Below are 23,963 nucleotides of genomic sequence, written 5' to 3' on the forward strand. Positions count from 1 at the left end.
GAAAATGCGCACGTTCGCCACCAAGTGTTCTCAGCTCTGCGGACTACAACTGGCTTTAAAACTCCAAACAAGGGCATGTTTTTTTTTTTAAATGCTAAATTGTTTTAGAAGAAGAGAGAACACACTCCTCTAGTCGTCTGGCCTCTACGCCGAGGCAAGAAATATTTTTAAACAGCGAACCCACATTCAGCATCAGACTTCCCGTTGTTCCTCATGGGTAATGTAGTTCTTGGCCGTTATTGGTCCAAAAGTTGACGCGCGGAAGTTAGAGAGCGCCCCATCCACTGTTAACAACCGGTTCATGAATACCACGTATAGTTTTGACATTAACATTTTTTGACTGTCCCCTGACAGTGTGTCTTACGTGACATATGCAGACTTGTAAGTCTCTTCTTCTTCTTCGGTGTCGTGGCTATGGAAGGACGGTGTGCTGTTGAGACTTGGGCAGAGTTTGGCTTCTCAGGAACATCATGCACACCGAAGGTCCAGCTCGGTGTTGGGACAGATGTGTTCATCTGCACTGGCAGCGGCGAGGTCTACATCTTCAGTGCTAAAGAGAGAAAACTCACAGTAAGTAGCTAATATACTGTACTGTACGCTGATCTGACATCCTAAATAGACTGCAAAGCTTCACTGTGAGAAGGTCAAGTTGTAATAATCTCCTTATTCTCTTTGTGTTGTGATGTTTTGTTGCAGGCTGTCCTACAGTTTCCTGGTCCTGTGAGTGACCTGGTTGGGAGTCATGACAAGCAGGTCCTCTATGCAGCCTGTATGAGTGGAGTTTATTGTGTTAGTTCACAATTTCTGTTATCCAGGTATGAACCATTACATCCAATTTGACTGCATTCAAAGGAGCTAGATCCATGAATACATGCCCATGTATTATATACAACGTGTTACATGCAGTCTCATCAGGACTTCTGACTTACGTGACCTTTCACCTCTGCAGAGCTCAAAGCTCCCTTGCTGATGCCGCCTCCAGTCCATTTGAGCTGAAAATCTCCTCTGAGTTTCTGCTTGTTCCAGAAGAAGGAGTGTTGTCACTGCTGCATCTCGGCTCTGTACTCCTGACTCTTTCCCAGAGAGACACGTCCTGGATTTTGACTCTGTACAATTGTCCAAAACAGTCATCCTCCAGCAGCTGTGAGAGTCTCACTTCATTCAGTCTGCCGCTGGTCTCAAGTGTTGTTCAGGATGACGACGAGAGGGAGACGAGAGTGAGAAGGAGGCCTGTGCTGATTTGTGTCTGTTCTAGTGATGCTACACCACTGCCTTCCTCCTCCACTTCTTCATCAGAGGCGACTTTACCTGATGGACACATCCGCCTCGAGCCCGTCCTCTTCAAACTTTTGTTTGGGGTCGACGCTGCCCTCGCCAAGTCACCGGTCATCCTTTGTGGCCTGCCGGATGGGTGTCTTTGTTTCCTTCCTCTGCGACTCCCAGGATCCCGGCTCCGGGTCCTGCATAACCTGGAGCAGCCAGTCGTATTTGTTGGAGCATCTGCTGTCATGGAGACGGGTCTTAGGCATGCACAGTGTTTAGTGGCTGTGGGCGAACTAGGGAGAGTGGTGCTGATCAAAACAGACAAGGGAGGACCAGAGGGACGGGGCAGCAGAGCTAACTTTACTGAGAGGTGTGTACCGGGGCCAGTGGTGTGTGGCTGTGTGGATAAGACCTGTCTCTACTACAGCACTGGGTCAGACCTGCTGAGACTGGATCTGTCAGGGGGATCGTTGGGTCAAGAAGGCCAAGAAAGCAATGAAGAGACATCGAGTACGACAGTCGCTGCCCGCCAAACCCCCACCAGTTTAAATGTGTGTAGAGTCATTGCCTTGGCTGAGCCTACACACAACCATGCAGGTAAGCAGAATCAGGACCCAGCATAGATGTGACTTCACTAATAACCACCGGTGAGCAATTTCCTTCTGGAAGCCATTGCTTTAAGTTAATTTAACTGCTGAACTAAATGAACCTACCGTACACAAAACTGAAAAATGTGGGAGTTACACAAGAGACATGCTATGATTTATTCAGGTTTGATGACAGTTTTGAAAAGTGACAGCTTTGAAAACTCCTTCCTGATAAAGTTTGTTTAGGTGTGTCTGAGTCAGCTGCAAAACTGCAACATTTTGATGCAAAACAATCACCAAATTCGCATTATCATCTTCAAAGAGGCTAGTGTGACTTTGTCGACAAATATATGTGAAAAAAATAGTGACAAAATACTGATTGATTTGCTTGTGATCGATGACTTTCTATAAAGTAATAAACCAATGGCTGTTTGAAGCACAAAAAAAGAAAAGCAGGAAGCCAACGCTCTTTTTAAGAAATGGGGTTATTGTTGAACTTCCAACATAATTACGCTTCATGATACTATCCTGATAATCAGCAAAATATTCTTAAATCTTTTTAAATAAAACATACAGTAATCACGTTAACCCTACATTCTGTTAAGAAACAGACACACATCTTTTTTCAGAGAAAAACAATCAAACTTAAAAATTTTCAGTAAGTAATCATAAATCAAAAGGTCCATGAAAAGAATAAACACATGATGGTAACATCATCTCCCTGTTCTTCCTTGCATGCATCCTATTAAACTTGTTTTTGTGGGGGATACAAAGAGCAAGCCAAGCCTTCAGCCATGGTGACAGGCTGAGGCAATTAAAACTTATTCAGCAAACTAATATAGGACTGTAAGTCAGCAGGCTAGACAGCTGTTTCAAGCCATTTATGTGAAGATATTCATGAATATCTCGATTCACAATTATTCCAATAATTCACCACAATCAACTTATTGTGGGTGTTTTTATCATGATTGCCCATAAAATCTTTTAATGTCCTATCCCGAGTTGACCCTAATATCTAACTCAAACTAATAAATGCCTAAATTAATATATAAATCTGGAACTGAACATCAAACTAAGCGTAAAAAAATGTAAGAGGGAGCTTTTTCTTTTTAAATTTCCTGTTAATTTCCAGTTGAGAAGGCTGATATTATAACAGAGGAAACAGCTTGTGCAGGATCCTGACCTCACTGAACACACACTCACCTGTATGCATGACATTGGCATCTATTGGAGCCAAGTTCTGTTTGTAAAACATTGTATGAGTGCAGATTTATTTGACAAACCCATTAACCAGTTGACCTCTAGTGTGAAGCCAGTGGAATATCTCTTTCTGCTGTTCAGTCTGCATCAAGTGATGTGCATCAAGTCAGCAGCAGCTGATCCTTCTTCCTGTTAGTGGGCAGAAAACTTATCTTTTCTACTCTGTGAGGAACAGCTGTCCAATAATACGTATGTGTCAGACAGCTGTACTGGATTATAAATTAATTACACTGGTGTGATAACATATTTTTTAAGCGACTTTGTGTCTCTTCATTCTGTATCTGAAAAGCTCTTCAAGCTCAGTGGCAACAATGTTAAGCAGTGATGTTATGCAACATGTCTGCTTTGCAATTAGGCCTCAGTCTCTTTTCTGCCTTTATCTTGTGTCCTTGTACTCCAGGCGAGGTTGAGCTGCTGGGGCTGTCTGTCAGGGGGCAGATCCAGAGGATTACCTTACCTGTGGAGAAAGAGGATACAGGATTGTCCAAGATGCCCTCCACACAGGTTGGCCGCAGCGCCAGAGACCTCCTGTCTGCTATTGGGGATGTTTGTGAGAGGTAAACCCAACATGATTCCTTTTTCACTGTTGAAATTGAACACAGTAGACATCAATTCTAGTCAATATGTTATTTATGTTGATTTGAATGTGATTTTGCTTTGCTTTCTTTAGAGCAATGGTGCTGAAAACTGCAATCAAATCCAAAAACCAGATTCTGAGGCACCTGAATCAGGTTCTTAACATCAGCTTCCTGTTGGTAGCCGGTACAAACAGTGAGGAGAATCTGATCAGATGTCATGCCACGACCAAGTGGAGCAGACTGCTTCAAAAAGACTCCCTGAACCTGACATGTGTCCTGGATAATTCAAGTCCTTATGTTTTGGAACATGGCTGGACACTGAGCGTGACTGTGTTTCCTCTGTCATATCCTCCCAGCGCAGGAGGAGAAAGCCCCTCCACAAATTTTTCATTCCCATTCCACAGCCTCCCTGCAGGGGAATCATTAGAAGTTTCACTGCCCCTGGCAGCTGCAGGCGATGCATCCTTCCCCGTGACAGTTAGCTGCTCACTCATCTTCTCTCTCTCAAGTCTCCTGGGCGAGGAGGCAGCAAACCTTAATGGTTCGCAGCATAGCTGCATCAGTTTGCCCTTGAACACACTGACAGTGGATTGGTTGCACGCCCTACAGGTCAGCAGTCCCATAGACGCCCAGAAAAAGGCCACATCTCAGTGCAACAACACTGCAACGGATACCATCCAAGCTTTTTTAAACTCACGCCAGATTAAGTGCAGTAGACGAGGGGAGGGAGGAGGAGAAAATGCTTCGAAACCTGAGCGGGAGCAGTATTCAGCAAGCGTCCAGGTGTTGTCAGAGTTAGTGAGAGATATGCTGGTGGTGAAAAGCTCAGGTGAGGACCCTCAGGGGCCAAAGTTGGCTCCTCAAAATGTGTGTGTCTCTCTGCTGGAATGGCTGTTGTCTGAAGGTTCTGGAGGAGTGAGGACAGGACACCAAGGAGACAAGATGAGCCGCTCAGTGATCCATGCTCGAGGCCCAAACGGACACACGGTCAAACTGACAGCAAAAGAGGTAAAAAATGATCTAATAATATATTGATAAGTTTAGCCTGTATGTTTGATATGAATAAAACAGGTGAATGCTCTGTTGCTCCTCCAGGTAAATGTAGAGGAACAGAGTGCAGGGAAGGAGGACTCCCTGACCACAGTGGAGGTTCAGGTTGAGAGCTCATCTATAGCAGCAGTGTGTGGACTGCATCATGCTGTGCTGGGCAGGGTCCAGGTACAAACACACACACAAACACACACCCAAACCATATTTTCAGAGTAACTTACAGACGAACAGTTTCTTCTTATACATGGAATGGGGATGTTCTTAAAGACTAACTCCCGCGGTGTTCAAACAAAGGTTTAAACTCAGATTAGTCGACTAGCCTAAAAGTAGAAAACAGTCAAAACTGAAAACTATTCAAGTTTTCTAAACGTAGTCAGAAAAAAATATGCATATGTTACAGCTTAAACAGACATATGATAACCATCCTTTCTGAGACCACGGTATGCTAACACAACCCCATTATAAGGCAATGATGCGGCTTTGATCCAGCTAACTTGATGTCTAGCTTTGATCTGCTTCGAACAAGAGAAGACAGACACTGTTTGTTTCAGTGCTGGTAATTCTATCTTGTTCAGCTTTACAGAATTGGACCTCTTGTTGATACAGGGAAATTCAATAGCAAAGAAAAACAGAAAAGATACCAAGGTTGATGTTTTGTTTTTCCTCCTCCTTCTGTTGCAAGGTTTGTTTCTCAAAAGTGGACACTACAAGATTAGGGTTTTAGATAAATCAACTATGTATGGTTTGATTATTCCCACTATACATTTGGAGGGCACCACAAAATGGCAAACTCACTCTATAGTGGGTAGTGAGTGATTTCTGACACAGTGATAGATACTGCCAATTTGGATTGTATGAGAGAGACCTAAATCACCCCCCTTACACATGAATGATGATCAGCCGTAGCTATAGACATATGTGTCCGTACTTTTAGATGCCAAGTTTAATGTGAAATTCTGTCACATTAGTCGTCTGCTCTGTTCGTTCACACAGACTCTGCTACAGAGGGTTCCTGAGAGGGCAGCTTCCACAAAGAGCATCCGCAGTTTAGGTTTGAGACAGGCACTGAAGCGGGCCGAGGTAACCAATTAAACATTTGCTCTTCTTCTCACTTATTTATTTACCACCTGTCTCTTCTAAGTAATTAAATATATCCAGTTTATTCCATTCCATGACATGAAATGGAGAGAAACTCTTATTTCTTAAATACATTACATATCCCTACACGTTTATAAGACCCAAAAGCTTTTAGTTCCTGTCCATGACTGTGTTTAATCCAAAAGTATCTTGGTGTTATTTCTTTTTGAACTTCCATCTCCTTCCTCCGTCTCTTATGTCAGCACCTGCTACAGCAGATCCAGCAGAGTCGAGTCTCTGGGGCCTTTGGTGCGGGCGCGTCCACAGGGCAGATGACCCGATCTCTTCTCTCTGTTTACCGAGAGCTCAGGGAAAATCCTCTCCTCATAATTTAAACGCTTATTTTATTTATCGAGCTGGGCCTAGACAGCTGCACTCGACCTTGTTCGGTGTTGTGTAAGCTACCTTTGCAGCTGATTGGCAAAAAATGTCCATGATCTATTGTAAATGTATTTTTGTAACACTAAACCATTGTTAACATTCACGGTTATTCTCATGTGACTCATTATTTTCCATTATGATTTAGCTGCACATATTTCACGGCTCTGATTGTAATAAATATCGCCCATAACGTTGTTTTTTATTATTTGTGTGCTTTAGCTTAACTCCTCTTTTATGAACAGTTACATCCAGCACAAGGTCATCTAAGAGCTCAGGTGCAGTAAAAATATATGCAATTACAGTTGGAATGGAAAAACTGCCCTACAGCTGGGTAAAGGTCCTGTGGTTTACATGTGTCAGACACGTAGGCGTAACAGTGACAAAGAACCACATGTCCTGTACAATAGTTGTTGCGTCAGAAACATCAGAAACATGCACACATTGACTGACGACTGATGGATTGTTGACATTTGATTATGAAGAACCAACAATTACAAAAGTAAGGAAATAATTTGATTAAAACAAATAATCTGCAGAGGTTGTTCAGGTGTACAGCTACTGAAATGAAAACTCAGTCCTATTGATCCCAAACTAGATTGACAGGAGGGATCATTATACCTTATATAGTCAGCCTTCAGATGTATGATGTAGTCTGCTTTGCTGTGCCCTGTTTATACATTTCAGGTGTTTTTCAGGAGTAGAGGGTTGTCAAAGGACAGGCGGTCCACTGGCTTCTAAACACAGGCAGGGATTAAGGCAGGGGTGTTGTACATTTCTTCAGGTCAAGGACTCCCACTATAATAGTATTTTATTTTACCATTTTCTGACATTCTTTTAGACCAAGCAACTAGCAGATTAATTGAGAAAGAAAATCTATATATTATGCGAGCAGCTCCACTAATGTCCTCTTGCAACAGAAATGCATAGTCCTGTTTTTTGTCACCATGAGATAAGCTGGGTCCGATATCAAAAAGACTATTGTTGACTGTTTTACTGTATTAAAACTTGTGCTGTTTGATTCTCAAAAGGCAATGCTGTAGAGCTCTTGTCATTTTTGTGAAAGTCACATATGCACCACAATGCGTGTAGGCTTTAAAATGTCTTCTGATGTTCAGCATCTGGGGCACTTCACCTGAAAAATGAAGGTAAAATGTCACATCATCTCCATTAGGTGGCAGTGATGTGACTTTAAAACAGCCAAAACATAGTGGTGCTGTAAGACTGAGGCATGTTCCTTAAGATACATATTAGAGACGCTGATCTGGAACTTTAGAGAAGAAACACGTATGAGGCCCTTTTCAGCTTTCAGAGAGTCTTTATATAAATTGTTACAGAGATTGATCGTGATGTCATCTCTCTTGACAGTATATCAGCTCATCCACCAGAAATGGACCAATAAGCAAAACAGTAAAACAGTGACCATGACTAGTGGGAAACTAGTGGTATCTTCTGCTATCATCACAGCAACATCAATACTTTTGTCACAGAAACAGCAGCAGAGACACCCGCTGGCATCCACATGACAGCTGCTGCAGGTCCTGACAGGAAATGTCTCTGCTTCCTTCACAGATGCTGGCCTGGCCCCGAGTTTATAAAGATGCTATTGACATACAGTAATAATAATGGACTAAGAGTTAATTAACACAATAATAAGTATTAAGTAACTATTAACATTTAGTAAGGATTTAGTCAGGATTTAAAGCCGCAGTAAGTGATATGTTTTTATTAGAATATGGGTTAAATAGCTCTATATTCCGGCAGTAATCACCGTTATAGAGTGTTTGGTCAGTAACCCTTGTCTCCACCCCCCGTCCTTCTGCCATTATAGAGAAAATACATTGCCTGGTATACGGTCTGGCGATATCTGCTGCACGTTCATGTGGTGATGTAAAGAGGAGGGAGGGGATTGCTAACTACAAAAGGGACAAGAAGTTGAAACAATGACAACACTTACAGCACATGAAAGTTTACATTTAACATTATCAACAAGTGTAACAAAACAGTGTTATTGTGCCAAAAATGTCTAAACATCTGTGAAGTTAGCATGCTAACCAGCTAGCCCCGTCTTGTCCTTGCTTCACTTTGTACTGCAAAAGGTGAGTCTGAAAGCAATGATTGTTTCAGCAGGGAGATCTAACTATCTAAAAAGTAAACAAAGTAAACTCACAAATTCAGGAAGGTTCCTCTGTTATACCAAAGTAGCACAGTCTTAATTGCCTCATTTTGTTTAAATAAATCCCAAATCCTCAAAGTAAGGAGTGAAAATATTCTAGCTCTTGATGATGTTTTCACCCAGTGCTCCTTTGCCGCTTCATGTCCCTCCTCTCCTTGCCTGTCGTTTCTTCTTGTTCCTGGAGTCATAGTCCTAGTAAGGGCTGCTGTAAATCACCTCCATCCCCTGTCCTCAAACTGACTTCCTTTGGTCTCAGAGGCTGTATTCAGTCACAGTCTGGTGTCCAGCCCTGCTCACAGGAAGGCTGATTGACTGAGCCCTATTGCCTGTGGTTACTCCCTGTACATCTGAGGTTGCGATGCAATATTATAGTTCAATAATATAAGTATAGTAAGTGTTGCCCTGAAACAAAACATAACTAGACATAGAAGTGCATTTTGTATCTTTATGTTCATGAGAGGAAGAAGAAATGTAGAAAAACAGAAGAGAGGGACAAATGATCAAGGTGTAATGATCCTTCTAGTGCTGCTTTGCACACGAGACTTGGTTCCAGTCTTCTAATGTTTCTACAGCTGACTACTACAGCCCCATCATTCGTGTCTGTTAATAATTATCCTTAGACAGCAGTACCATGCTGATGACCTGAACTCCACTTACAGGTGACCTCACCTCTAATGTCTGTCTCAAATTGCACCCTGATTGGCTGCAGGCTACTTCTTCAGCTAGATGAGTGTCATTACACACCTGTTTGACCACTTCTGTTGTCCTGCTGTAAATAATGTAAAGCCTGGCTGACATGTCACACTGATGTTTGGTTTTACTGTATACATCTACAGGTCTTTATTGAAAAAACAATATCTTCAATCTGTAGTTTAGCATCAAACAATTGTTAAAGGTGTATTATGTAAGAATTCCAACTCAGAGTAAATAGACAGCAGCATGTCATGGGAGTAACTCCTGCTAACTGAAGCTGCCATTAGCTAGTTAGCTCAATTAGCCGTGCAGCTAGCAGTCCTGACTGGGAGCATGAAGCACCAGTGGAGTGTTTACATAGCTAGCACAGGAGTTTTATACTTGGAGTGGGCTAGCTGGTTAGCATGTTAAATATACTATAATAGTTTTAAATGTTTTCAGCCACAATTCTTACATATTGCACCTTTACTTACATTTTACAGCAGATGATCATTGGAGAAAACAAATCTAAATGAATAACACGAACACTCTGAAGTTCATTCACACTAATTCTGCTGTTTCCAGATCAAGCACCGACTCAAAAGTTCACGTCGTCAAGACGTTTCTTGGCTGAATCAGTTCCTCTTCTTTCACCTTCTCCCCCCTTATGGGTCAGTCATCCCTGCAAGCTCACTGTGACCACCTCTTTGTAACAGGAAGGAGGAAAAAAAGTGGGATGCAATGCGTACAGGCTGATGAGTAACTGTGTTTCACCAGAGTCAAGTCAACAACGAGAAGAGTCATTGTCAGGTTTCGTGTTAGGACTAATACTGGATTGAATCAATACTCCCACAGGGCTGAGCTGCTCAGGCTGTGTCCGTCTCCTTTCAGCGTGCCTCCCTGGTCTCCACGCAGGTATTTGCCGTTCTTGCCACGGATTGCGAGGCGACCGGGCTCAAGGAGCTCAAGGGAAAAATCTTCTGGGACCTCGCCGTCAGAGCACACCAGCCCAGCACTGTTCACGTACCAGAACCGGCCGTCCACACCTGCAGGATTAAGAGGCAGATAGTCAGACACCCCAGAAATGTGTTTATAATACAATCATGATTAAATTCATAGACCAATTTTCATTGCTGAAACACAGATTTGCTTCAGGGCTGGGATCAAAAAAAGAAGCAGGGGTTACATCAATCTTGTTCGAGAGGGTACAGCCTGACCTTTAATATGGTAGGCCCCATTACTGAACTGCAGGGTGAAAATGTCATAGACTGATCGGCTGGCGTCCAGTGTGTTGGAGCTCCTGTGGTGGCAGATGAATCCGTTCTCTCCTCTCAGGATCAGCATGGGTCGGTTGATCAGTTTTAAAGTGAGCTGCTCGTCCTCGCCTGGCAAAGGGTGACAGCAGAATGATGGAGACACATCATAGGAAACACTAGAGGAGTCAGAGGATGGGTTTGAGGGAGGAGGTTCATCAGTGCTGAGAACAGAGGAGGAGAGCATAACCTGAAAATGGTGTATTACCTGTGGAATCACTGACAGCCAGCAGCTGGCCGTTCTTCTTAGTGCAGATGTATTTTCCATTGTTAGCTTTTAGTGCCACCTTGTGGCCGAGCCACTCCACTGAAAACATGGTGTTTGCTGACCTGCAGGAGGGCATGAACAGAGAAAACAAGAGTTTTTCCTTGCTATTACATCACTTGGAAATAATGTGATTACATTTTTAGCGCATATGCAAGACTTAAAAAAGTTAAAGCAGACCAACACAGAGAGAAGTAAGTTTCTATCAAATCAGATTTGCCAGTACAATATTATCTTCATTCTTTGAGTTGTAGGCTTCAATCACTTCTCTATCCAACTGATTAATTTCCATGACTGACTTGCATTTTCAGTGATACACTGTGTTGTGTGCTGTGACAGAGTTGCATTATTCTTTGACTGAATATCCATGATAACACTAACCAACATTGGTAGTTAAATTTATAGTTAATCAAACTTTAGTTATCTAACTGTGAAGTGCTTTTAATAAGCCAATTATTGAACGAAAGGTTTATAAACATAAGTTGCAACCTCTTAAATAACAACTGCAACAGTGAAATAACTATTAACTAAAGTGTAATTAATTATAGATTTACCATTCATTAATGATGGTTACATAGTGTTACCACTTAGCTGACATCTGACTGGTTACACAATTCTGTGTACAACCATCTGTGTGATTAAAGGGAAACGTTGATGATTTGATGATGAGGCGGGGAAAAAAAGTCACTCAGCTGCAGAACTGATGTTTCTGTATAAACATATCAGTGCTATAAAATGCAGAACTGACACACACAGTTAGTGGTGTACTGATTTGATATGACAGTATTCACTCACACTTCAGTGGCAGTACTCTGGATGCCTCCGTGGGCCACCAGAGCCCAGTAGTTTCCTTGGCTGGTGCGGAAGGTACATTTCTTGGTTTCCTTGTCAATCTCCATCTGAAACGTCTCCATGTCCGTCTCATCATCCTGATTGGCTGCGAGGCTTACTCCTGGGAGGGGCATAGTAAGCACATCATGTCATTAAATCTTCAGAAATCATGAAAAACACTGCTGCCCACAGTTTGTCTCTCCATATTCCATTTTAGTCATTTCTTGCAGTGTTATATGTAACATATGTGCAATTAGTGCAGAAGAAGATGTGATATTACCACGTTTACAACTTGCATGAGGGATGAAGTTCTTAGCTCCGCTGCAGACCTACTTTGTTTTCCTCTCAGTGGCAAGTCACAAAACAGACTAAATAGTTTGGGGGGAAAGACAACATGGCAGCTCGCTAATCAGTTTGTATTGTTATGTTTAACTTGGCCCAGCATGACAGAGTTTAGTAATCACGTCTGATCCCGGGATGTTAGGTTATTTTTAAGTGGTTCCATCTTCCACTGATCTGACGTGCCAGGCATATAGTTTCCAGAGGCTAAATACATTGCCACTGATTGTGGTTCTGGATGCATTCATGGACAGAATAGATGGTAAATAAAATGAATACACTAAATCTGCCCATGCAGGAAAATCCTGCAGAGCAGAGCTAACGCTCACTACATGTTTGGAATGCAGGTATTGCATGATAATGCCTCATCAGCTATGCAGAGACAACACTGTCAACCCAACACAAATCACACCTTTGAGCGTCAAACATTTTTATAGGAACCAATTATTTTAGCATAACAAACACGCGGAGCGGAGGAACACGTGCTAAATCACACGGGAATGCAAACACAGAGACATCCACACTTCTCTGCTTTGATTTGCACTTTTGCTTTGATTTGTTTCAGAAGTCCTTTTGTGATTGCTACTTCAGCTGTTAACATTATGATACAAGTTGGCAGGAAACACAGCAATTGTTTATCACCACCGACAGACAGATTGCAAAGAGCTACGTAAATCCCAAATGAGTTGCGTTGCAGAATATCTCAATACATTTTCCTAATCCTTCAACAACACCGATCTGTATGCCTCGCCCTCCTCTCATCTGGTCATCCCTCCCCACGTTCCCTCCCTTCCCCCATGCCTCCCTGCCTCCTTGCCCCTGACCCCCTCCCACCATCACCCCACCTCCGGCACTGCCTATCTGCCCTCTTCTCAGCGGGGCTCTGATATAATCAGCTTTCAAGTGCTACCCAGTCCAATCCCTCAATCCCCTCAATAAAAGAATAAAGGAAAAACAGGAAAAGACCTGAGGATTTTATGGTGCACACTTAGCAGGATGTACAGATAATTACCAACCGCTCTCAACCCTAAGCTGTGAATGACCGAGCATATGGCAAACATGCTAAAAATGTAAAAGCATTAACTAGCTACTATATGTTGTTATGCATTTCTTAAACTATACTCATGTACAGCCGGGTACTTTTGTTTAAAAAATAACAGCCACACTATTTGAGAACAATGCTTAAAAAAAAGAGGAGAAATAATTTACAGAATGAATCAACTTCAGGAATGAAGATTTTATGGTAACTGCAACTGACTGCATTGGAGAGCTGCAGAAAAATGCAGAATTTTGTCCTAAAAAACACACTGGGTTACAAAGAAAGAATCTAAACAACACTAAGCACTGTAGGCAAAGACAATACAAGTCATGCTAGTTGTTTTGTTTATGCACAGCAGTGCTGTGATCTAATTGTAAAGTTAGTATGATAATATGCTCGGTAGAGAAAGGCTACATCGTTTCATATTGTAATGTATTGTATCCTTTCGTATTGTATGGCATTGCAACGTAACGTAGCGTAGTGTAGCATAGCATTGCATAGCTTGAAGTAACATAAGGCAGCATAGCGCAGTGTAACGTATGGGGGCTGAACAGACTGCTGGACTGAAAAACATCAGAGTCAGTATTAAATATTTCAGTTCTTTTGAATGTATAGTGCATGACTTGATTGTTTATGACATATTCAGTGACTGCGATCTTGGAACTGAACTAAACTGTGCAAAATGAATCAACAAAGTGATTCCTGATCTTCACCCCTAATGCTCATAAGGACAGCTCTAACATTTAGATTTTTAGCATGTATGTTTATCATATTCAACAAATCTTTCATAGTAGCAAGCTAACCATTGCTAATTGGCACTAAACATTAGTCATTAGATATGCAGGTATTTGTTCTGTGGACAGTGCTTTACCATTAATGTCAGAATTTAATGACAATATATCCACCATGGACCAACTAACAGACCAACAATGCAAACCAAAGAGGCTTCAGGCCACTAACAGGGATAAAGATGAACAAGACATTGTCTGCATGTTCTAAATGAGACTGGCCCAGGTGATGCACTAAGTGTTCTTATTGCATCACAAGAAATAATCCTGAAATTACCATGATAGGCTGCATCAAGTTATTTAAGGCTACTTAACACGCACATAGATTACATCTGCATAATCCAGCACCAATTTTAAGGGCCTGGTTGCAGCCCAGTTTTATGATGATAAAAATAATAGTGATTATAATAATTAACAATTCTAACTTTGAAAAAATATATTATGCCAGTTGTTCAGCCCCAGCTTCTGGTTCAATACAGAGTAATTCCCTGCTATTCTATGTTTCTTTTGTGGCATTTTCTCTAATTTGATATCTGGCTCTCGATGCAGTCTGCAGGAGGAAGAAAGGGAATCACATGCGACAAAGATGTCATGGTTACTGAGCCACTGGGACGCTTTAATCACATCTTATTCACACCCGATAAACTAGGTATCATGAGGTCTTACAACTGGTTAAATTATCATTGATCTTAAGTGCATTTGAAGAATACATTTCTGCCCCTCCACTCTGCACCCATGCCTGGGGGCCCATCACTCTCCTTCTAGCTCATCCCGACTCAATGTCATGCTTTGTCTACCTATTCCATGTGTCCATTTCACACTAATTCAACCCAGAAATGATCCTCCGACAGGGCTCAGCTGGGACCTCAGCCACGCTATCTGATAGATGGGAGGCAGAGGAAGGAGAGAAGGATGGAGGAAGAGAACGAAACAGAGAACAGGGGGAGAAAGGATTAGATATGCTGAAATCCAAGCCAGCAATCTGAGGGTATCAATGGCTGTGTTGATGGCCATCTTTGACACACTAGTTGGTCAAGCATACAAAACAAGATGTCATCATAGCCACGATCGCTGATCAACTATGCAGAGTACGCAGACACAGTCCTACAAAAACACACATAGGTAACATCAGCGGTGGCACATTTTGGATCAGACCCCAGATCCAGCTCCACTTTCTGTCCTACCTGCAGCCTGCAAGTGGAGCAAGCCTAACTAATCCATCAGCGATAGATGGCTCTGACATCTATTATTAATGGTAAGCTGATGCCACTATCCCCCTGTTCCTTATTTTCCTCTTTCTACCAATCCTTCATCCTTCACAACTGCATGTTCTGTTGTTTTTTTAGTTCGGTCCATTCATTCTTTCCTCCCCTCACTTATCTGTTCTGTATGTGTCTGTGCACGCATGCATCGCGTATACGTGTGTATTTGTGTTGTGTTCATGTGTGTTAATGGAAAGTTTGTGTCTCTGGACTATCATCTCTTTTTCACTTTCAGGGCAGAGTGGACCACTTAGGCCCGAGGAACACAGGGAGGCGATGAGAGACATGATGACAGATCTACATGACACACAAAGACACACACGCACGCACACACACAAAGACACACACACACACACACACACACACACACACACACACTGCAGACAGAAAATACTGTATCCCACTGCAGCCTCTCACTTTTACACTTTTACATCTAAATTCATGCTGTACCTCATAACAGCTGACCCTCTTTTATTACTAACCCATTTACTGCATTGCCACTCGCTTTAAAATAGATGGCCAACATGACTCCTCTGCACTAAATGGAGCAGAAACAAAGGTACTAATTTATGTGTAAAGACAGGTGACATTAGGGAGGATGAAGTCTCCACACCTACTCCTATTGTCCTAAAGTCCTCTGAGAGCTGATTCCTCCCTGCTCTGCTTTCCATTTTCCCGTTCTTTAAACATCATGTTGAAAACCAGAGGCAAAAAGCCATAGTTAGCCAAGTATTGAAGGATTTTGAGGTCCTAGCATGTCAGGATTTTCCATTTTGTGCTTTTGTCCCACTTTTAGTCAAATTTTACAATTTAACCTTTCACATCTTTCACCAAATATAGATTTTTTTCTAGGTCTGTTGCACACTATCATCCATTCTCCCTGACTTTATTTTAGTCAGTGTTACCAGGTCTTCCCATTACAAGCACATACACAACAAATTGCTGGGAAGTTGGGAAACCAGGGAAAGTCAGATAATGTCTTGCATGGCCATTTAAAGGTGCGATAGTTAGGAATCTTGGTTGATAACAATGAAAATGAACTGAAATTCAATATGAAGGAATATTTTGGACATTATGACATCTATTTATTGTGTTGCAGAGTTATCTACTGAAAGCTTCTGTGTTAGCAGTGCACACACTAACACACTCACCCAGTCCAGGCTCCTAGCTGCATTGGTAAGTTAGCATGCTCACTAACGGCAACAAAAGCTGGCAGCAGTTATGCTGCCCCCCCATTTGTTTTGCATAAGAATTTGACAGGTAGCGAATCGTTTAATAGTTGTTATAATGTTGGTAGCCATTCCTTTTTGTTAATACAAGCTTCAATATTTTGACATTTGACAAGAAGTTGATTTAAGTAATTCAATAGTGAAATGCTATTGCTGCAAAAACTAAAAGAAATGTCATCTGATTTTCAGCAGCACTGACTGAGGCCGGGGTTAGCGGGTTAGATTAGCAGGATAGAGTGGGACTCGGAGGGGCAGAAGCTTTGGCCCCAGGTGAGAAGCAGCTTGGGTTTCTGAAAGCAGACTCCCCCCTTCGCCTTCCAGGAACAGGGGCCAACTTCATCAATAATTCAAAACACCACCTCACCACTTGCCGCAGCAGGACGGTATGGTTGTGTGTGGGCGAGTGTGTCAGTAAAAGATAAAGCTTTTGTTTGTGCAGAACAAGTGTAGGAAGAGAGAGGGGGAATGAGAGACTGTAACATAAAAATGTGAGCATGTGGCAAGTATTTCTGTCTGTGCATACATTCGTAGATGAAGCTACTTTATATACATTTTGCATGTTTTATCCTGCACCATATCTATCCGTCCCTTCAACCAATCAACTTACAGTGCTTCTGGTTGTTTAGTTTCCGCCTGAAGCTCCCACTGCTAACCAGGAACAATGAGCAGGGAGAGATTCAGTTACAGCACCGGGGGCTGAGGTAACTCGACCCTGCAGACAAGAATCTGCAGCCTGCCGATGGGTGTCATGGCCAAGTCTGCTGACAAGCACTGTTGGTGTATGCTAATCCACCCCAAATCCAGTTTCAAATCAGGCCATTTCGACCATCCACAACTGAACACTTGGCAAGTACGTCTAGTGCACTGCTGCCCGGATGAAACGTGATCTTCACAATTACAGTTTTTCTAGTTTTTACACTGATCAAAGAAATTCTGCCTTGTTTTTGAGGGAAAACTACTTTGAAGCCAGTGTGTAGCAGGTGTAATCCATCAGTGTAGTAGTGTGGTGTCATGGCTGCATACTGATCAAATAACCTCCACAGCCCTTTCACAAGACTGAGGAGTAAATACATAATACAGTATCAACAGAGCATTACTGTACAGCATATAGGTTACAAGCAGCTGTTTCAGTAAGCCCAAGCAGGCAAAAGCGTATTGTTAACACCATCATCCTACAAAGCCAGGAGGTTTATCTGAGAGGGAATGAAAGGGGATTTTCTGTAAGACCACCATTTATGATTTGGGATTTATATATATATATATATATATATAAAAAAAAAAAATATATATATATATATATATATATATATATATATATATATATATATATATATATATATATATATATATATATATATATATATAAAATCCCAAAGATTTGCCGCATTTTTACTACAGGTTGTCTACTTGAATAGCAGCAACGCCTCCTCTACCAATGCTCATTTTCAGCACAACACTAAAACTCAACAGAGATAGCAGTTATTCGCAACACGGCTGTACAATAAATTCATTATTTGACCATATCACTCACTAGTGTGAGACTTAATATGGACAGTAGACTAACCTAAATCAATTGCAGCCCTACAACGATTGGTGTATTCGTCTCAGGTCTCCCAGATGAGGCTGATAGTCTCCCATGTCAGCCTCATCTATCTTGTTTTCCTGGAAAGATGCTACTGTCCAATGGGATGTCAATGCATGTTGATGTGCAGACTACATTACCCATAATTACCACGCATCCCTTATCAGTTGTCAGTCATTAGTTTGGCCTATCCCCTTAACCATGAATATTCAGTAGCGCGTCCGCAATTTAATGTACTTCCGGTGAATTGTAAGCTCTGTGCAGTGTATAGTATGTACTGTATATAGGTGAGTAGTAGTAACTGTAGTAGTAGTAGTATTTGTTACCCCCTGCTATATTATGTATGTGTGTAGGTCAGTTTGTGTCGGCTAAAGGCTCATGTGACCATCCTCAATGGCACATGAGGTCAGCCTCCCTCTGTTTAATCAGACATTTGGGACTCAGTGTAAGACTTAAAGGAACTGAGAAAGCTGGAAGAGTTGAAGCTTGTGTGTGCATGCAAGGCTTCAGGGCAAAATCAGATCTGTGACTATCATCTCTTGCTGATGATTTCTTACCTTGTCTTATGGAGACATATCGCCCATTGGCTGCCATCAGAACCACCTGTGGGTGGCTCTCCTCAAGATCAAACAGTTCATCTTTGCCCGGCTTGGAACACCGTCCAGACCTCAGGGTGCCTGTAGGCCCCATGGGGGACAAATACTTCCCCTCACAGTCTTTAAAGGCCAGCTTCCCACACTTTAGCTCCAGTGTGTACGCTGTGGCCCTCCCATTCTCCATCAAGAGCTTCCCGTCATTGCTAAGGAAGCGGCTGTCGCAGGTCTTAATGCAGTACTTCCCGTCCAGGTAGACAAGGGTCAGGAGCGATGCCACCCCCCAGGGAATGTTCACATCCACAGCGATTTCACCATCCTCCATAGAGAGGTGGGCATAACGTTTGCGGGCCACCGACAGCAGGTTGGCCTGCGGATGCAGAGCCAGGTGAACTGCCCACAGCTCGGCATCTGTGATTAACTGGGCAAAGCAGGACAGGTAGTCCCGAGACCCACCGAAGAAGCGGAGGTGCTGCTCAGACTGCAGGGCCCAGCGACCGTCTGACTGAGCCACGATTAGGAAGCGGCAGTCGGAATTGTGCCCGTCAGCCTCACAGGTGACTCTGCCGTCCTTGTCAGAGGCAAGGTAGCGTCCCAGGTGGCTGCGCAAGTAGACCACCTGGGTATCCTGTGAGTCTTGCTCTAGAGTCCATTTCTGCTTCTTCTTCAAACTTGGTGCTGATGCATTCACCTGAACAAACAAAGAACATGAAGACTTTCAATCATTAGTCCTTACTACAACAACCCTGTGGCTAAAAGAATAAAGTACAGCTACATGGCACAGCATGCAAATATGTAATAATTCTTCTTTTATATCAGTATGCACCTTGAAGCCAAAGGACTCAGCAGTGAGGTAGCGACCCTCGTGGTTGATTAGACCAAACTGCAACTTCAGTGGACGGTTCCCATTAGCAGGCATCTTCACCTGTGGATTCAGGAATGTGAGAGACAAAGGGAGAACAAGGGGTGACACAAGTTAGGGATGGGGGAAAGAGCTAGGAAAGGAGAAAATGAGAGGTAAATAGACCTTACATGCGATGCAGGAGTGAAAGGGGGGATAAGGGTTTTAAAAGAGGTGAGGAATAAGGAAGGAGATGAAGTCATGGAGAATGATGAAATAAGAAAGTCTTAAAGACAGGAAATCAATTCATTAAGGTACAGTATATAAAGCACTCCCAAGACCACAAATTCCTTCCCCCGCCCATGGCTTCATTATAAATTTTTCCAGCTACAGCCTCCTAATTTACTTACAGTGGTTTTGTGGCTTCCCCTCTGCAGTTTCTGCGGCTCTAATTCCAGCTCCCAGATTTAAGAGGCTTTTTTCACCAAGCGTCCTCATGTAATTCTTTCTTTCTCTCTCCTCTCCTTCTCTTGCTGGCTCCCACGTTCGGCTGATCGGGTCTCCCGGCTCTCCTCCACCCGCTCCCTCTCGTCAGCCTAATCAGGTTAGAGTCAGCAAAGACTTGAGTCAACCTTGATCTGTCTTTAGTCCCGACTCCATCAACTCTTTTTCTCTGTAGACTAATTTTAATCTCGACAGCTTGTCTCCACTCCTACAGTCGACCCTGTCCCTCTCCCTCCGGTTGATCTCTCGTCTAGCTTCACTCCTGTCCTTGCTTGACTTGTTACTCACCCTGAAGGCTTAATCACCTGGTACCCCCTGACTAGCACTCCCTGGGGTTTTTCTGCCCCTCCTTTGGCTCCTTTGCCTACTATCTTTGGATCACGTCCAATACTCTGACCCTCTTCCTCACCTTCCTTGAAGTCCAGACTCTTCGTTCGTCAGACAAAAGTTTGATCAGTCAAGAAGAACATCCTCAGCGGTCCTGTAAATTTTATGGTAGCACACTGAAGGACTCCTTCACTCTTTCCCTAAACACAAGCCGTCCATCACAGCTGAACTCAGCAACAAAGGGTGCTCGCCTCTGTAATCTTAAGCCTCCCTCTGTCGCTTTTTCCTCCCATCCTCTCCTTCTCTCTCTCTGGCTTTCTCTAACCTGCCATGTGTATAATCCTGCCTTTCTCTGCCTCTGCGCTTTATTCTGAGCTCCTGCACTTCACCTCTTTCTGTGACACATAAAGACAGGTAAGTAGAAACAATGCGCACACACACATACACACACACAGCCGGGTAACCAGAGCACTCCCCGTGCCTTTGGGGTAGTTGCCTGAGTGCGGCTCCACTTACTTGCCTATGCTGAGGGTTTAGTTACACACCTTCTCTGATTGCAAGCTCTCTGGGTCAGTTCTAATGGGAAATGTGTCCAAGAAGCCGAGGGAGTCACACTTCACATCTGAATTTGGAATACAAGTGAAGGGGAGGGAAAGGAGATGACGAGTGTTGTAAAGGCAACAATAATAAGCTAATCAACATATGGGGTTTTGAATGAATGTGTGTGTGCAGCTCAAGTGCCTGCATGTGTGTGTGTGTGTGTGTGTGTGTATGTGTGTGTGTGTGTGTGTGAGTAATCAACCCTGCCAATCAGCCTATTATAAGTCTTCTTTATGGAGTAAACAGACGTGTCTGTTCCTGAATCCATCTAATCCTCAACCCAATCATCCCAGCCTGGCTAATCTATTGGCTCTACCCCCTCCCCACTCCGGTAACACACACACACCCTCCTGCTTGTCAATGGCTATAAACATACACATAGACTCAATGACCCACAGCAACATATATGTCACCACCACACACACAAACACACAAACACACACACACACACACACACGCGCGCGCACACACACACACACAAAGGTCAGAGGAGGGTCTCAGGGTTCATAGCAAACACCACCCACCCAAAGATTTACTCCTCCTGACCCAGACTTGAACTGCTGTGCTTTCCGCAAAATGTGATAAACAATGCGCATCTCTCACACACACACACGCACACACACACAGATACCGAAGGACATGAGTGATGTAACTGAGTGTGTGAAGACCAAACAGACGGACACTGCACATTTCTGAGAGGCTTCACTGTTTTAAGTCGGAAACTTTGCTTCTCAAATCTTTTCAAATCAGCACGTATATTGGTAGTTTTAACCCCATTGTATTTAACCACCAAGAGACAAAACAGGAATATAACAAAGACAACACATTTCAAAATCAACAAATGCTCCTCATATGATCAAACTTATCACGTTTACTTTTGCTTGCTCTCGATATTTGAACAGGAGCCTGATAAAGCCAAACAAATCCTTTTAGTGTCTCCTTGAACCAACAGGAATCAGACGTGAAACCTGTGGCTGTGATTGTTTGGTCACATTTTAATCATTACAAATAATATTTTCCTTTAAAAAGTTTTTTCTATTTTATTGAGAATTTCAAAGGAGATGATTGATACTTAAAGGGTCTCTATGTAACAAGTTGTAGCAATTTACATTTACGTTTTTTTATTGGTCATATGTGAATTGATTATAACATGATGTGAAAAATGAGACCTTCCTTTTCTCTCTCGGCTGCCCAAACATGTCTGTTAATGATTTGGCAGCGAGATGCTAGTTTAGAAAAAAAGAGTCCGCTAACATAAACTAACGACTGGCTTCTACCACAACACAGAAGCTCCACAGAGCCCCTTTAAGTTGATGCTGCCACATGTATGTCACATGTTTTTAAAATCAAAGGCCAAATGATAAAGAATGTGCTCATTATATTGAGCTCATTTAATTTATAACTGCTGTTGACACACAAGAAAAATATTTACTGACACTTTATTCAAAACCTGCTGGTGAAAATGATGGCAAGTAGTTAATTAGCCAAAAGATGAGAACAAATACATCATTTTTATTTAATTTTACATCACATCATGCTGATGTACTACATTAGTCTAAATTGCTTAACCTTCAGAGGGCGTTTGTGTTCTGCAGACATTGCAGATTAATCTGTCGATCATTTTCTTGAGGAATTGATCACTTGTTTGGGCTATAAAATGATGGTCATTGTCTCCTAAAGCCCATGCTGACGTTCCTCATGTGTCATGTTATCTTTTACAACCCAAATACATTAAGTTTACTGTCATAAAGGAGTAAAAAAAACCAGAACATATTCAGACCATTGTGCGCCTTTCCCTAAAATTGATGCAACTACCCAACAAATAGTTGGCTATTCATTTTAATGGTCGACACCTTATCGACTAATCCTTTCAGCTCTAGTTAGATTTGGACCCTAAAAAATCATCCTCAAGAAACACAGTATATAGATTTTCAGTTCACCTGACATTAAGACTATTACATTAATTGGAGATTTAGGGGTGTTAGTTGGGTGCAACATGGTTGCAGTTTCATGTACTTTATAAAGTGCTGCAGGACAAAAACATTTGACGAAACACTCCGTCCCACCTGTCTGTTCATCAACATACTTAATGATGTTGATAAATCAGATCACCATAATTGGATCTGCTTGGATCTGATCTCCTGTCGGTAAGAGGATCTGCGAGGTGCGCACGTGTATGCATATATGTGTATTCTGACTAGTCCTTATCTTTAAAATAACATAGATGACTTAGAAATCAGACCATCACATTTGAATTCCTGAAAGCCTCATCAGAGAAACATCTCCTTTCTCTTTCTCTCCCTTTCCCTTATTTATAACAGTGAATACACACACACACAAACATGTATGTGTGGGAGAAAACAGACAGTGCTCACAAATCAAAAGAGTCATATGCTGTTATTGTTATCAGTGCCATTATTTTCATTACTATCACTATTATCACTATTACTGTACTTCCTCCTCATATGTATCCTATCCCACGCATCATTAGCTCGCTCTCTGTGGCCCCCGGGGGCTGCGTCATCGTCTGCTGATGTGCCGACGCTCCTGCTGCCGTCTGCGCGGTGACGCCTGTCGATAGCCACCCAGATGTTTTTTGTTTTTTTTTTTCTTCTTTTTTTTTTCCCCTCGCCCCTTATTCTGGGACGGCGGCTGTGCCAGGTTCACCGTGGCAACCGTGGGATGGTGCTTTAGAAGCCATTACGGCGGTCCTCTGATGACACTCAAATAGCTATCATTACACCTCCTCCAAGGAGACACAGAGGGAGGAGGGGGGAGGGAGGTGAGAAGGGGAAGGGAGAGATGAGGCAGGGAAGGATGGATGGAGAGAGAGAGAGGTTGTGGAGCAGCAGATGAAGAACAAGAGAAGGAGGTGAAGGGGGGAGGAGGAGGAGGGTGGAAATGTGAAAGGTGAACGGTGGGAGACAGGTTAAGGGTGCAGGGAGACAGAGGGGGAACCGGCAAATTACACAGGCAGGCAGGGATGGGAATCCAAGTTAAAGATATAGAAGGTGCATGGAAGAAGGGATGAGAGGGAAGGGAGTGACAGAGGGAGAGAATGGGGAATTCAAAATGACCGTTTCTGAGTTAACAGCCTCCAGCCTTTTTCTACCCTATTAAGTTCTATTCTGCCATTACTTGGGACTGCGGGGTGCTGCCTCGTACCCCACAGTGTCCTCCTACTCTCACAGACACCCCCTCCTCCCCTCCCACACACACACACACACACACACACACACACACACACACACACACACACACACACACACACACACACACCCATCCACAAATACATTCACTCTTCCTTCCACGCTTTTTCCTCAGTTTCCTCCTCCAGTCGTCCTCTTCC

The 23,963-nt window shown here is 42.8% G+C and overlaps 2 protein-coding genes across 7 annotated transcripts; one reads left to right on the forward strand and one right to left on the reverse strand.

Moving 5' to 3' along the window:
• Window positions 1-52: 52 nt before the first annotated feature.
• faap100 (FA core complex associated protein 100) lies at window positions 53-6,446 on the forward strand. Of its 4 annotated transcripts, none has more exons than XM_037082168.1 (9): window positions 53-217; window positions 355-570; window positions 697-815; window positions 950-1,860; window positions 3,511-3,667; window positions 3,781-4,696; window positions 4,784-4,906; window positions 5,732-5,818; window positions 6,079-6,446. In XM_037082168.1, exons 2-9 carry the CDS (start codon window positions 415-417, stop codon window positions 6,208-6,210), a joined length of 2,601 nt encoding a protein of 866 aa, XP_036938063.1. In that variant the 5' UTR covers window positions 53-217; window positions 355-414; the 3' UTR covers window positions 6,211-6,446. The 4 variants fall into 4 exon arrangements, with proteins under 4 accessions (XP_036938063.1, XP_036938064.1, XP_036938065.1 ...); XM_037082169.1 differs by having other exon boundaries at window positions 378-570; XM_037082170.1 differs by having other exon boundaries at window positions 422-570.
• Window positions 6,447-9,138: 2,692 nt separating this feature from the next.
• fscn2b (fascin actin-bundling protein 2b, retinal) lies at window positions 9,139-19,261 on the reverse strand. Of its 3 annotated transcripts, none has more exons than XM_037081715.1 (6): window positions 19,169-19,261; window positions 18,307-19,033; window positions 11,475-11,631; window positions 10,623-10,744; window positions 10,319-10,486; window positions 9,139-10,147 (listed from the first exon to the last, which is right to left on the reverse strand). In XM_037081715.1, the coding sequence occupies exons 1-6, from the start codon at window positions 19,259-19,261 to the stop codon at window positions 9,942-9,944; spliced, it is 1,473 nt and encodes a 490-aa protein (XP_036937610.1). In that variant the 3' UTR covers window positions 9,139-9,941. The 3 variants fall into 3 exon arrangements, with proteins under 3 accessions (XP_036937610.1, XP_036937611.1, XP_036937609.1); XM_037081716.1 differs by having other exon boundaries at window positions 9,139-10,149; window positions 10,315-10,486; XM_037081714.1 differs by having other exon boundaries at window positions 10,319-10,566; window positions 10,622-10,744.
• Between the last annotated feature and the right edge of the window lie 4,702 nt (window positions 19,262-23,963).

Source organism: Acanthopagrus latus, chromosome 20 (genome assembly GCF_904848185.1).
Source record: "Acanthopagrus latus isolate v.2019 chromosome 20, fAcaLat1.1, whole genome shotgun sequence".
NCBI classification, from domain to species: domain Eukaryota; kingdom Metazoa; phylum Chordata; class Actinopteri; order Spariformes; family Sparidae; genus Acanthopagrus; species Acanthopagrus latus.

Excerpts from the sequence above, each read along its gene's own strand:
- fscn2b (XM_037081714.1), bottom strand. The coding sequence starts at position 19,261 with ATGCCTGCTAATGGGAACCGTCCACTGAAGTTGCAGTTTGGTCTAATC. Across the intron at positions 11,632-18,306 it reads ATATGTCTCCATAAGACAAG|GAGTAAGCCTCGCAGCCAAT; the intron begins GTAAGAAATCAT and ends TGCCCCTCCCAG. Across the intron at positions 10,567-10,621 it reads GCTGTCAGTGATTCCACAGG|TCCTCCCTCAAACCCATCCT; the intron begins TAATACACCATT and ends CACTGATGAACC.
- faap100 (XM_037082168.1), top strand. The coding sequence starts at position 415 with ATGGAAGGACGGTGTGCTGTTGAGACTTGGGCAGAGTTTGGCTTCTCA. Across the intron at positions 1,861-3,510 it reads GCCTACACACAACCATGCAG|GCGAGGTTGAGCTGCTGGGG; the intron begins GTAAGCAGAATC and ends CTTGTACTCCAG. Across the intron at positions 4,907-5,731 it reads CTGTGCTGGGCAGGGTCCAG|ACTCTGCTACAGAGGGTTCC; the intron begins GTACAAACACAC and ends TCGTTCACACAG.